This window comes from Hippoglossus hippoglossus, chromosome 6 (assembly GCF_009819705.1).
Source record: "Hippoglossus hippoglossus isolate fHipHip1 chromosome 6, fHipHip1.pri, whole genome shotgun sequence".
NCBI classification, from domain to species: domain Eukaryota; kingdom Metazoa; phylum Chordata; class Actinopteri; order Pleuronectiformes; family Pleuronectidae; genus Hippoglossus; species Hippoglossus hippoglossus.
In genome coordinates, this window is record NC_047156.1 from 7,366,742 (window position 1) to 7,381,058 (window position 14,317).

Below are 14,317 nucleotides of genomic sequence, written 5' to 3' on the forward strand. Positions count from 1 at the left end.
ATGTTTGCTTTGTTGTCTGAAATGTTTCTGCTGACACTAATACAAGTCAATACGCTTGTGTTGCCCCTCGGCCGTAACCTTTTATAGTCCTCCATGTCCGCAGTGTGTCAAATTATCAACGTCTCCCCTCTCTGCTTTCAGGAATACTCCAGCGAGCGACTGAAGAAAACCAACGAGCTGCTGCGGGGCATCAAGCTGCTGAAGCTGTACGCCTGGGAACACATCTTCAGCGACAGTGTGGAGGAGACCAGGGGCAAGGAGCTCACCAGCCTGAAGGAATTCGCTCTTTACACATCCATATCCAGTGAGGCCCTTTGTTTCCTCTGCACACACTTTCAACTCTGACACTGATGATATTTGAAATAAATGGAATGGGGGGGACAATATTTCTCCCTTAGGCAAACACAGGTACAAGAATTAGGCTTTAAAATTCACCGCTGTGACCACAACTTATGTTTCTATTATAATTCTTATTTGCATTCAAGTGAACATTTTTATTTTAACATATAAGAAACTGGGTGTAAAGATAACTGATGTTTGACCAGCAGGGATTATTATGCTTCCATTCACTTCCCATTTACAAAAGACTATAGGAGTGTTTGCTCTCCTCTTTATCTTCTTCTGCTCACTGGCTGCAGTCCACATGGCTCCGGTCCTGTAATAGATCCTTGACAGTTTTACAAGGAGCTGAACAGAAACTAAGATGTGCTTACCCTCAACACAGTGCCAACACTACTCCACTGCATTAACCACTTTGTGTTTTATCGTGACAAACGTGCATGGTTTGGATAATACAAGCAAATGTCCACACAATACTCAAGCACCTAAAGGGTGTTGTAATTACCTTGGATGCATTTGCAGACCGTAAGACTGTGAAAGGCTCATCTGGAGTTTTTCAGTCGACCAATCCATGAATAAGTCAGGCTCTAAAAACTGGTTTTCTTCCTGCAAACAAACACCACGTAGAAATAGTTTCTCTCTACATTACAGTTTTTATTTTACACTGGGTGAAGTTTTACAGCCTGTCAGTGATTCATATCCTCCTGTCTTTCTTTTCTGCTTTCAGTTTTCATGAATGCAGCTATTCCCATCGCAGCCGTGTTGACGGTGAGTTCCACTTCCTGTATTGTCATTAATTCCAAATTTCCCAATGTTGTGTCTCGTTAGAGCAACAGTTTCACATCGGTGTGAAGGACAGAGCGAGGACACTGCCACAGTGTTGCCAGTAAGATGTCCGGTGACATTTCACACTGTCACACTGGAAGATCTCTGACAGCACCACACTCAATCCCGTCTGTATTTATAGAAGCCCTTCTTTGTTGTTGGTCTGAGTGGTGACACGTTAGAAAAGTCAGACAGATACTAGAGGAGAGGGACGACTCCGGAGGACAAATGTAGACAAGCATTTCCTCTTAGGATCTGATTTGATCTGAGAGCTCCAGTTCGACTGTTCTGTTCGTCTGTAACTGTTGTTTTTACCTTGAACCGGCCATGGCTGACTGTCAGCTCATCAAAACCCCAAAAGCTCCGGGGCTTAAGGGTCTAACGCCAGGCTGTTGAGACTAACCTCTGCTGTTCTGTTCTCCGTCTCATCCCTCAGACTTTTGTGGTTCACGTTCACCTCTCGGAGGACGCGGATCTGTCTCCAGCTGTGGCCTTTGCCTCCTTGTCCCTCTTCCACATCCTGGTCACCCCCCTCTTCCTGCTCTCCAGCGTGGTGCGCTCCACCGTCAAGGCTCTTGTTAGGTGAGAATATAAAAAATACATGGATAACCCAATGTCAAATCTGATCGTCTTCAGATAATCTTCACACAGACGTTATCAATATTTATTTGAAATGTCTGAAAAAAGTTTTTTCAAAGGAGATTTGAGCTGAAACAGCAGAACCACCACTGAGAACGAGCAGAGGAGGAGAAAAGCAAAATGTGATTAAATGAAGCCATTGACCTTTTTCTGCAGTAGATGGATCAGCTGCTTCCCTGGATCAACCTTTGTTCATGTAACAAAGTGCTTAATGTCCCAGTTGCTTTAGTTCTGTGCTCTCCGACACTGATTGCATCTATTTATCTCAGCAATTAGCCTCACAAATTCGTCAGTGGAGAAATCAGGCGCCTGCAGCCACAGATTTCTCTCCCTCAGCTACTAATTCTGCACAACCGTAGAATTATCTGCTCTAGTCATCCTCTCTCCGGTTCTACTGCCTTGTTATTTTCATAGATCTATGCAAATAGGCTGAAAATTATCAACCCATTTTTTCCTTGCACACTCGGATCTCTGATGTCTTGATTTTAGGTGTTAAAAGCCTCACATTGCAAAATAGCAGTTCCACAAGGGAATGATGGATATACAGGGGAGAGTAGATTTACTTAAAGGTTGGCTGTGCAGGAAAACTCACATGAATAATTCTCCCTCCGGTAAGCAAAACAATGAATGGCTCAGCTGAGACGGTATAAATTTAAAAAGTCAATTTGTTCATGTATAATTAACCATTAGGAAAATTATAATGATTAGTCTCTTCTGCAAATGACAAAATCACTTTTATCAGATGTCGTTGATCATCATTATCCCCCGTGTGAATTAATTTACGGATTGATTGACATTAATTCATAGATCTCCTTCCAGGAATGTCAAATGAAGCAAAGAGAGCATGGCAGTTTAAACCCCATCATCTGTGTTTGAACATTTTGGAGATGAGGTGTTTTGTAATGGGTTTGGGGGGGGGGGGCAGCGTTTCTCTCGTGTTTGAACGTCGAAGCTGCCCCCGATCCTTTGAGACTGAGTCTATTTCGGGACCAAGTCGATCTGACACAGTTTGTCAGACGCCAGCAAAAACTGTGGCTTCAGCACCTCAGCTAGTCTTCACTCTTCAACGTGAGAAGATGTTTAGTTGAAGAGGAAAGAATAATCAAACAATATTGTAAATACAACGTCATTGTGCAGCTTTAACTATATTTCATTAGATTTAACTCATTAGAGGCGACATTCGCTTTATAATCATCTGTTTTTCTTCCTGTTGACTGAAATGTTGAGTCATTCTCATTTCATATTGAAACTAGCAGCTCTCACTTATATTAACATGACTACTGCAACTTAGTTTCTTCACCACACAGGGTTCACTGTAGCATGTTACCTGTGTGTGTTTTGATTCATAAAACATATAGATTAAATGGCACAAGATATAATAATGTAAAAAGAAGGAAATCAATCCCAGTTAAGACGATTTCAACCTGTCATGTCTGTTATGAAGCACAAACTGAAGCTGTTTTCAGACGGAACATTCAGGTGACGGTAGAGAACTCAGGAGGCAGAACATTCCGGCGTCGACCTTCATCCCCTAAAGCTCGGGACTGTAATTGGCTTTCCAGGTTGAAGTCTTCGTTGGCATTTTCCTGATGTATTCTCACATGGGCTCATTTTCTGGATTTTTTTATACAAGAGGGTTACAGGAAGAAATCCATAAAAATGTCCAGGACAACCGACTTGGAGATTTACATTCTCACATACAGCCCCACTAGAATTTCTGAAAGCAGCCATGATATAACAGAGGGAAGCATTTGCACTTAGAAATGAAATGTAGGAGATAAATTATTCAATTAAGGTATGTGTGTGTGTGTGTGTGTGTGTGTGTGTGTGTGTGTGTGTGTGTGTGTGTGTGTGTGTGTGTGTGTGTGTGTGTGTGTGTGTGTGTGTGTGTGAGAGAGATAAGATGAAGTTAATTTCTACTGAACCATGTTCCATTGATTTCCAATCTGTTTACTGAATGAAGGATGTGACAGTGAATTAAAGTGATGCTGTTATCTTAGCACGAATGAGAAATTACCTCATTTCAAGTCCATGTTGCTTGTGTAGTTCACTGCAGGAATTTCTGCTGTCGTAGTAAAACACAGAGGATCTGTCATTATTTACTGTGTTTTTATAACTTGGTTGATTTCACATGTTTCTCTCTGCACTGTAGCGTTCAGAAGCTTAGCGAGTTTTTCTCAAGTGACGAGATTGGAGAAGAACAAGAGCCCAAAGAGGTGTTAACCTCCGGCTCCAGTAATCACAACCGAAATAGGTACCAGGCTGTGGTAAGTACAATAAGATACATGTGTCAGAAATACATTAATCTGTTGAGTTTATTTTAACGCAGACATGGTTGTTTCTCACTGACTTGGCTTTGCTGCATCCAGGCTGTCTCACATTGTTGTCTTCCTCCCCCCTTAATGTCTTCCTGTTAAAATCTCCACTTCCCCTTTGAATCCTTTGTGCCGGAAATTATCTTATCCTCCTCTAGTCGTCCTCAAAATCTCTCTCCTCATCGTCCTCCTCCTCTTTGTCCCGGCACCTCCAGCCCCTGAAGGTGGTGAACCGGAAGCACTCTCCGAGGGACGACTGGCACAACTACAGCTCGCAGGGGGACCATGTGGGCGACGGACCGACCCAGGACATGGACCAAGACCTTTGTATCAAGGTGAGAAGAGAGGAGACAAGTAGAGAGAGAGACTGAGAAGTGCAGAAGACGTCTTCAGGCTGCATGTTGGCCCAGTCAGACACATTGCTCCTCATTGTTTGATCTAAATTATAACAACGTTTTTAACATTTTACCTTTGATAAAGGTCAGTCAGAGAGAACTACACTGACCCTCCAGGTCTAGTCTCAATAATCATATTATGACCTTTAGAGAATTCTCCGTTTTATGTCTTGCTGTGAAATAAAAATGAGCTAAAATTGTATCCTCATCAATATTCTGTAACTTTACTTGCAGCTAATTCTTTTCAAATTGATGCTCCAGAAGAAGAGACACAGTTTTCTCATTCAGAGAATTATCAGTTTTGCCAACCGAAATTTTAAAAGTTAAACCAACTGACCTGAGGTTTCATCATGACAAGATGTCAGACACAATATTTTGGACACCACTGATCACATTTCGGCTTAAACTGGCAATGATGATCTGTCTAAATTCTATTATCTGCATCATTTCTGGTTGAAGACATCGTCGCTGTTTACTTTTTAAAGGGTGAATGAATCTCTTTGCAGATAAGCAGCGGTTACTTCACCTGGACCGATGGACCGCCAACACTCACCAACGTGGACATCAATGTTCCTTTTGGTGAGCGTCAGGCAACGTGATGCACATGTCTACCTTCTCATTTCCGCTTCTTTATTCCTCCATCCAGTTTCTGTTCTTTACTCACTGTGCAGTTCTCTCTCTCTTCTTCATGAAATCAATCAGGTAAGCTCACTATGATTGTGGGCCAGGTGGGCTGTGGGAAATCGTCTCTGCTGCTGGCAGCGCTGGGGGAGGTGCAGCGAGTGTCGGGAACAGTCACTTGGAACAGGTCAGTTTCAGCTTCACTCGTTATTTAGTTTTTCCCTGAATCCGTCTGCGCTAATCAATTCTGAACAGTGATGTTCTTCAGAATCACTGCAACGCTGGGAAGTACCACTGAGCTCATAATGACATAATTAGACAAAGAAAACAAGGTCCCAATTGAAAAACAATTGTGATTCTACTCTAAAAATCAAGTTGCAAATAGGTGCAGAATGATTTCTACTGTGACTAATCGTGTGCGTCTAATGAAAAGAAGCTCTCTGTGCTTGGAGCTGCTGGTCTCATTGACATTATATAACAGTATATAAAGGAAAGTCGCAGCAGTATATCAACCATTTCAATTAGAAATGCCCTCAGGGAAACCTGTGTACTTTATGTGGTGTAGTTCATTCTTAAAATGAGATTCAATCCCGAGGTGAAAGATGAATTTGAAGTGAATTGCTTCCCCACAGGGACGCGATCTATATCGAGTTTTACTTCCTCGCCCGCTGCCCAACCTCTCTGGTAATTGGCCTGTTGGGGAGATTGTGTGCTTTTATTTATGTGTGTGTGTGTTGAAATATGTTCTACGTCTCTGACAGGACAATATGACTAATAACCTAATCAACTTCAAGCAACCTGCAAGCTCCCTCTTACTGTGACACGGCAATAAAACTAATTTACAGGTCGGAGGGAGAGTGCTGATATGTCAGTTTGTCTTTTTTATGGCTGAGAGATGGAGTGTGGAGGAAGAGAGGATCCTCTCATGCACCACTGACCCAAAATGAGTTAAATGCAGATGGGGAAACATCCCAACAGACTCGCTGCAGCTTAAGGCTTGGAGCTTACCTTTTCAAATTAGATGTGCATGCTCATTCAGGCTTCTGCTGCTGTGTCATTCCCTTTAGAAACACTCCCACAACATCTAACTCATATTTCTATGGAGGTTGAATGAATTTGCTGATGGTCGCTTTTGACAAATCAATGATATCAGACTTTTTTGGGCCAGAGAGCTTTGAAAGCAAAGCAATGTTTGCTTGCATACATTGAATAAGGTTGTAAATATGTGAGCTGTGAGCTTTCAATGGGGTTTAACCGTATTCCTCTGCAAACTGAATGTGTTGAGTTGTTTACCCATGTATAGAGTCCTATGTGATCACTGAAGAAAAGAGTGGGACAATACTAAAAGCTCTGGAAAGGGTAGTTAGTGGAAAAAGTTTAAAGTTAGCAAAAAGGGTAGCTGGAGCCAATCCTACCTGCCGTTTGGCAAGAGGTGGGGTACATCCTGGACACGTAACATACAGAGACAAACAATTACTTCTAACAATCACACCTAGAGTCTATTTAGAGTCTCCAAAAAAGACAATCCCAATGTTGGACTGTGGGAGGAAGCCAGAGGACTCAACAGAAAACAGGGAGGAGATGTGAATTCCACACAGAAAGGCCCTGGTTGGTACCAGGATTCAAACCTAGAACCTTCTTGCTGTGTGGCAACAGTTCTAACCACTTGTTCTGCAACCTGTTTGGTGGTCCTGACCCCAGATTGGAAACCACCGTCTTCTACGGATGTAACGTGATATCCCTGTTTTTGTTGTAAATAAGATCATTGCTATATTAGCTTTATATTTAGCTTGTGATCTAGTTGTCACGTCCATGAGTCAGACAACACAAGTAGCACAAGAGCATCTGTTTTCATGTCGTGAAGTCCTTAATCCTGCTGCTGAATTAAATGACAAGTTTCAGCAAAAGTCATCCCAGCGGATCTGAAAATCACAGCGCATGTGAAATACAGCTGAATCTGAAACCTAGTGTCGCGACAGATGTATTCTGGAAGCCGTTAGCTCTTATCCCCGTATCTGATCGTCTCATCACCCACCCAGGATAGCACCGCTATCACTTTCTATATGTCAACAAAGTTTAACTCCCCAGATTGTCACAGTTTTTCCTGGCAAACAGTCGTGCTGGCGCTCCCTCTTACTTATTAGGTTGGATTGTGCACCATGCCGGGGGCCAAATCCCAGTACTTATCATGTGTCACAGGGAGAGTGTTGAGTTTGCCCTCCCTGTGTACTGACTGAGACATATTCACACTGACCACACTGAACACGTGAGTCCACCATGTTTGATGCTGTTATTGTTGTGCTGCGTTTCAGTCGGTGGACATTTATAGCTACACATGGGACCAGTGGTGTCTGGGAGGGGTGTCTGGGAGGGGAAGGGTCTGCTTTTTAGGAAAAGCCATAAATGAATCCTGTTCAAACTCAACACAGAAGAGAGGCAGACGAGGATAACTGTGATGTGTTTGGTGAGTCAGCTGTTACTGAACAGCTGATGGTGACTTTACTGTTTGACTTGAGCTCAACGTGCTCCATGTGTTTAAGTAATCAAGTAATAATAACTCTTACTACTTGTAGTCGAGGGACAAGATTCTGGTTTCTGTTTCTAGTTTAACCAATCACGCATGGGCGGACTTTGTTTGCCTGCAGGTGAACAGTCCAAGTGGAGAGTGATATACGGCGAACGAATGCCGGCCTCTTGACATAGATATCTGCTGTCTACACTGGACGCCACAACATATTGGCCATTGCCGCAGAGGCCAATTTGTCATCAGACAACAGATTGCTTGTCAAAACGGATTGCTTGTCAAAACATTCTCACCATAGGAGTCGTACTGTAGCTGCTCCGGATCTTTTCGATCACTTGTCACGATCTTCCTCGGCAGAATGAGTTCCCCAGTTATCAAGGAAGTTTAGAAATGTTTTAATCAGCACTTCAAGTTTTTTTGGACCCTTGGGAATTTAACTGAAAAGTCGACCTTTGGAAACAGCAGCTGAGCAAAACTGTTTCACCACAAAGTCCCTTATTTTGTCAGAGAACTAGAATTGATTTTATTTTTCTTCTGAGCTTTAGGGCAATGCAAGCCAGGAAACAGAAATATCAATCAATATCATTTTTTTAGACTTTTTGGTGGGCATTTCAGACAACGATGGAAGCGATAAAGATTTGTGGTTGAAGGTTTTATGCTGTTAATATCTCTAATCTCTCCTTCAGTTGCTCTGCTTTAAATTGACTCTGGTTAGACTTTGATTTAATAAAATGTTCTAGAGGGTTGAATTACAGGCATCGGAAGGTTTCCTACATGATCGTACTTTCCAAACATCTGTCGTTTCCACTGGTGGGATCTCTCTCCCACCTGCTCCTCCCTGGCTCCTGTTGTCCTCTTCCTTACATTTTCCAGATCCAAATATGGCACCGAGCAAGGTCTGTCTAGGATTTCTCTGCCGTTGAGGCGGAGGACTATTTGTATCCTGATGTCAGCGTCCAGTCAAACTGGTGCTGGTTGGATATCTTATACGTGAGGAAAGCTCCAGAGTCTGGGCTTCGTAGCCAGCTGGAGAGGTTTCAGGTCATAACACTAAAACATACCTGCTGAAGCAATCAACTGCAACACATCCAGGAGTTAGAACCATGTCCCATATTACAGGATTAAAAGAGCCCTTGACTGTAGAGGATCAGTGAAGTGGATAGTTTGTCGCCTGGTTACAGTTATTGACAAAGAAATGTACAAAAGCAAGAGCACATTGTGTGAGAGAATGACTGTTTGCTGACAAATGAGGACGTATTATCAGTCGTTATCAGGCGTGGTCATCACAGTGAACATGCACCATTACTCCCAGTCATCATTACGGTGCTTTTAAGTTTTAACGACGGGTGTTTAGGTTTATTAAAGACAATTAGAAACAGTGGGAGGGTCCTCAGTTGACTTGATGATTACTAAGGTTTGCAAGGTTCTACGTTGCTGATAGAAGCTGTTCTGTCCGACTCCCTTACACGTTCTCCTCCAACACGACCTCGAGTCCTTAGAGGTGCTGAAGGGGAAAATGGTGGCTGGTGGTTCAGCCAGAGATGAAAGCTGAAAGTTGTCACCTACTGAATCATTAGGTGATGAGGTTTGATGAGGTTATCTCCTGAAAGGGAAATCAACCCTGTGACATTATCACCATATTTGTTCAGTGAGGTAAAAGAAAACCAAACACAACCTGAATTCCCTTTCATATGGTGCCCAGATACAGAACAAGGATGATTGGCCACTTCAGCAGCATATTGCATTGACATCCGGTCCCACATCAGATATACAAATGTTTTCTGAAATGTACGAAAATGTCAAAAAATGCCCCATAACATTGTAGCAACAACGATCGGGGGAAAAAAATCTAAAATCTGCCCATTTATATGCATCTGCTCCAAAACCTAATTGGTTCTCACTCAGGTTTTGCTGGTTGGGTAGTTTTTTAATCCTGCTACTAACGGCAATGGAAACAAAACGTCCATGGCAGAGGTTTGAATGACTTGTTTAAAGGGGAAAAAACACAGTACAGTCAGTTTCTAAATCTGTATTTATTGACAAAAATAAAAACACACTTTGATAAATAAGTTGATGTTTGGCTATATCTTAATCTTTTTGCACAAACTCTACATTTCTGACATTCATGGTCTTAGTTTCAACTCCTCCTGAATAGAGCTGCTGACCTTGTTTGCTTCTGTTGCTTTTTCCTGATGTCACGCAGTCAGTGACGGGCGTGTTTACGTGTGTGCGTGCCGTGTGTCACAGCTTCTTAAATGTCAGGCACCGGTTCACTTCCTGACAGCTGTGGTGGACTGTGGTAAGCATTTTCAAGCCGCTGCAGTAAACTGGTGTAAATCAGCTCTTGCTCATCTTCTCAGGACGAGTGACGCAGGTGTCAACTTTTCAAAGCTAAAAATACACGGTAGCCTCAACTGAGCGCGTTCACATGCTACAACCAGCCAATCACATCTTAATTCATTTTAAGGGTGGGAGTCAGCGTGGTTAAAGTTTATGTACTTGTGTGTGCCAAGGCTTTTTTTACAATTATAATAAATAACTGCCAAATGTTGTCCGGGCCCTTGAGAGTTTGAACTTTTACAACTTTCAGTGAGGAGCAGTTATTAGAAGAGTTCTTAAGAATGTCTCGACCTAAAGTTTGTGTTTTCTTTTTTGATCTTTTTTCTGCAGCCTGCCGAACCCGGAGATTGAGAAAGATGAAATGTGAGTAAAGAGGGAAATGGCCTTAAAACGCATAAACCTTAGTTATAAGACCTTGTTTAAACTGAAAATCTCGGACAAACACCTGAGTAGAAGTCAACTATTTGCAGCCTGGATTACAGAGTAGTGCAGTGAACTATCTGTGATGACAGTGTAAAGACATTTGATTCAGCTGTTGCACAGGAAAAATAGTGGTCACTATAAATACATTCATAAAGCTGTGGAAAGTGTACTGTAAATATATCATGTTGTTGATGTACTCACGGGTTGAGGCTGATTTCCATATCAGCAAATTACAGGAAGAAAAACCTGGGAGGGGCCGGGGTGGCAGGGGCATTATTTTTAGGAAGGATAAGATCACAGCTAATGAGAGACGAGGTCATGTAAGGCAGTGATTGGCCTGTTTGGGTTTAGGCCGCCACACAGTTGTCATAGGGATGGAAGGGTATATGGATCTTGTTTGTGTGTGGGCGTCTGTTTTTTCGTTTACCATTACAGGTGAAGGTGAAGTGAGCGATAGTTTTGCTCATCTAATGTTTTTCTGTGTTTGTGTTTGACCTTTTCTCTGCAGTCCCACAGAAAGAGATGCAGCAAGCGATGGAGACATCAGGTGAGCTCAGACAACAGGTCGTCTCCATGGAGATGCATCACCGTTATCAACAGAACAGTAATTCATCCACTGATGGAAACAGAGGACTAGATATTCCCTCCGCTCGCCTATCTGAGCCTCAGTAACATATTGACTTCACAAATACACAACGGTCTCTAATGATCCCTGGAACAGGTTTTTATACACAGGAGTAATTTTAATGCATCATCAGCTTTTGAGGCTGAGGAGTCCCTTTGGTCCAGGGGTTAAACGGTTTCTTCATCTTAACCCATGTGTGAAGCAATAAGAGATGAAATAAGAGATTGAATCTGTTTGTCTGTAATTTAAAACCTCTGGTAGGAAGAGAAGTGCTGTGGCCTATGCTTCCCAGAAGCCCTGGCTGCTGAACGCCACACTGTTGGAGAACATCACCTTTGAGATGCCCATGATAAAACCGAGGTAAGAGCTCAGGTCAGTGGCTGTTTGCTTTGTTAGTGTCCAGAATCACAGACCATTGAATCAACACCTCTCCAAAGCAGTTTAGGAGCGATGCATGTCCTAGTTACATCTACATATCTAACTTTGTGTTTTGCACTAGCTGTGTGCAGTGCTCTACTCCCTGCTGCTGCTGTCACTCACTCTCCAGGAGAAATCCTGCCAGCGTCATTGGCAAGTTAAAACATCCATAAATCTTTTACTGTCCTTGGCAGGCAGGCAGGATTCAGCATAAATTCAGAAGATATTTATTTTACTGTGCACGTACACACGACTTGCATACTGGTCTCAGCAGGAATTACATCAGCTTAACTCTGACCCTCCTCTGTAAGAGTATGAGTATGAGTATCATCTCCGTCTACCCCCTCCAAGACCAATCAGCTCCAAACTTTTATCATCTGGAGACATCCTCCCGGGTAATATTCCCACCAAGTTTGGTGCGATATTGAGTTTCGTACAAACAAGAGCAAGTTGGTAGACTGTACATTTGCATTAGTGACCACTGTGTAGAAGCTTACTTATTAATTATTAAACCTAGTGATTCCCATCATCCCAATGAAGCTCACTGTTTATAGACATTCTCCTTTTAAATGACCCAGAGAGCTGTTAATTAAAACAGACTAATTATCAAGTTGTTAGGCCGAGTCGTTAAGCCAAAATAGAGCCAATAATCGTGCTGCTCCCTGAGGCCACTGTGGTGAATTGGAAGTGTTTATTGCCCGATGAAGTCAACTGTTAAAAAAAGGAAAAAGAATCCAGTTGGTGACTTTCCAAACAAACAGTTTGGATGGAAGCTGTGCAGTTCTGTTTCTCTTATGTCTCTGTGGAGCGTCTACATGTTCACTTACTCCTGCAGTAACAACATTTGTATATGTGTGTGGGCATCATCAAAACATGCATGCTTTCTCGCTCTCACACACACATCCTCACAGCAAAGTGTCCTCCTGAAAGGTCAGTTTAATTTGTACGTCTAATGGACCATTGTGGTTTGTTGCCCTGGTGATGCTCTAAAAAACGGATGTTTGTCCTTGTTGTGCCTCCATCCTCACTGTCTCATCAGTCCTCATCTTTATTCATCTACCTCTATCCTTCCATCCTGTTCCCGCTCATTCAATGAATTAAGTTACTGTCGAGCTGCAGCGACTGAGCTTCACAAAAAATTATGCTTGACTAAGGCCATTATGACCTGATTACTTTGTCCCTCATTTGCTTTTGTGAGCACCATGTCCCCGGTTGCACACAGGTTCAAGTGCACACTACTCTCAGTCTCCTTCTGCCATGATGAATGATGAATGTAGTTTATGAACAAAAACCTGCAAAAAACAACTTTATCCATGCTTAACATAGAGCACGTATGCATAGCACTTTACTTTTTTAAGTTCCCCAGTGCTAAACTTTCAACATTGCACTTAACTTTTAGGACTCATGGGCTATTTTGGCCATTTTGGGTGAGGGTTTAGGGTTAGACTTTTGGTTTTGACTTTATATACCTTTTTGAAAATGTTTGTAATAGTATATCAATAGTATATCAAATTCCTCAACAATCAGAGTCTGATGAAAAGTCTAGAAAAAGACTTATTTAAAGCAGCGTAGTTTGATGTTTTCTGGGCCATGGCCTTGTATTTTGTGGGGTCACGAGGCCCCTGCGGTGACAGAGCTGGTGAAACTGTCATGTGAAACTGAGTGTGTGGAACTTTGGTTTCAGGACTGTGGGGGTTGCCCTAAATTGATGCTATAGAGATGATGATGAGGATTAATGAAGCATGTGCTCACCATTTAGATCTGAACATGAATGAGGGGCTGAATTTGTTCCCTGTGTGTTTCTGGATCTGCCTCCAATCCCTCTATTCTGTCTGCTATTGAAGTGAGTCAGCGCGACGTCTCGGGGGAAAAGTCTTTCAAGTGAAACCACAGAGGCTGTTGAGATGCTTCTGTTAGAGAGGGGTCTGTTTAGAGACTTTCATGTGTAACAGTAGAAATCTATCATTTACATGAATTTAATATCTATATTAGCCAACAGGGTAAGAGCCATGGTTTCCTCCTGGCTACAATCAGCAGCTGCTCTCTGTCCTCATCTGTATTCTGTCTCTGTTTGTGCCTCCCAGGTACAAAGCCGTCATCGACGCCTGCTCTCTGCAGCCTGACATTGACATCCTTCCACAGGGGGACCAGACGGAGATCGGAGAGCGGGTTGGTATCACAATAATAATTAAAAAAATTCCTCTGTGGTCTTAGACCTGACCACAGCCCCTACTGGGTATAACATGATCGTTTGTCATCGTTAATGTGCAGCGAGCTTTTGATGTTTGTGCGTCGGGGAGCTAGTCTGATGTTGTTCAGCCAGAGGGCTGTCATTTTGGATTTCTTCATGCACCAGTAATGCAGGAAGTAAACCACCATCTCCTTTGTTGCTCTGGGGGCAGACTTAATCATGTTGTTGGTTCCTCTTCGTGGGGAAACCCTTCAGTAATGTCTTCCTCACATGCTGCCCTTTCCTCCGGTGCAGGGCGTCATCCTCTCTGGTGGACAGAAGCAGCGGATCAGTGTGGCCAGAGCCTTGTACCAGCAGACCAACGTGGTCTTTCTGGTAAGTCGGGAGTCGGGACACAAACATTTGGAGTCCAGTTGTCGGACTGCACCTTTAATTGACCCCATCAGCAGACAGACGGCATATCAGCATTCACCGTGTGAAGCTTTTCCCTTTAGACTCTGATGTGATTCTATTCCTGACGTGACTAAAATAGCAACATTCTCTTGATCCCAGCTGCTGAAAATGCAACTTTCAAACTCAGCTTGAAAACATGAGCCTCTGATGCATTCGACTGCCTCTCAGTTTATAAACATCACTTTAAATCATGTGTTTGTATTTAGGGCT

General features: G+C 42.8%; 1 protein-coding gene across 3 annotated transcripts in view; it reads left to right on the forward strand.

Moving 5' to 3' along the window:
* Nucleotides 1-14,317, forward strand: part of abcc8 (ATP-binding cassette, sub-family C (CFTR/MRP), member 8) — a 48,714-nt gene that overhangs the window by 20,193 nt on the left and 14,204 nt on the right. For 2 of the 3 annotated variants that reach the window (XM_034589171.1, XM_034589172.1), the window contains exons 11-22: nucleotides 142-304; nucleotides 1,067-1,107; nucleotides 1,601-1,746; nucleotides 3,956-4,070; nucleotides 4,277-4,453; nucleotides 5,020-5,092; nucleotides 5,216-5,321; nucleotides 10,329-10,361; nucleotides 10,930-10,968; nucleotides 11,308-11,406; nucleotides 13,548-13,632; nucleotides 13,949-14,029. In XM_034589171.1, coding sequence (XP_034445062.1) covers nucleotides 142-304; nucleotides 1,067-1,107; nucleotides 1,601-1,746; nucleotides 3,956-4,070; nucleotides 4,277-4,453; nucleotides 5,020-5,092; nucleotides 5,216-5,321; nucleotides 10,329-10,361; nucleotides 10,930-10,968; nucleotides 11,308-11,406; nucleotides 13,548-13,632; nucleotides 13,949-14,029 — 1,158 coding nt within the window. The remainder of the gene's footprint in view (nucleotides 1-141; nucleotides 305-1,066; nucleotides 1,108-1,600; nucleotides 1,747-3,955; nucleotides 4,071-4,276; nucleotides 4,454-5,019; nucleotides 5,093-5,215; nucleotides 5,322-10,328; nucleotides 10,362-10,929; nucleotides 10,969-11,307; nucleotides 11,407-13,547; nucleotides 13,633-13,948; nucleotides 14,030-14,317) is intronic. The other variant, XM_034589173.1, reaches the window with a different exon arrangement.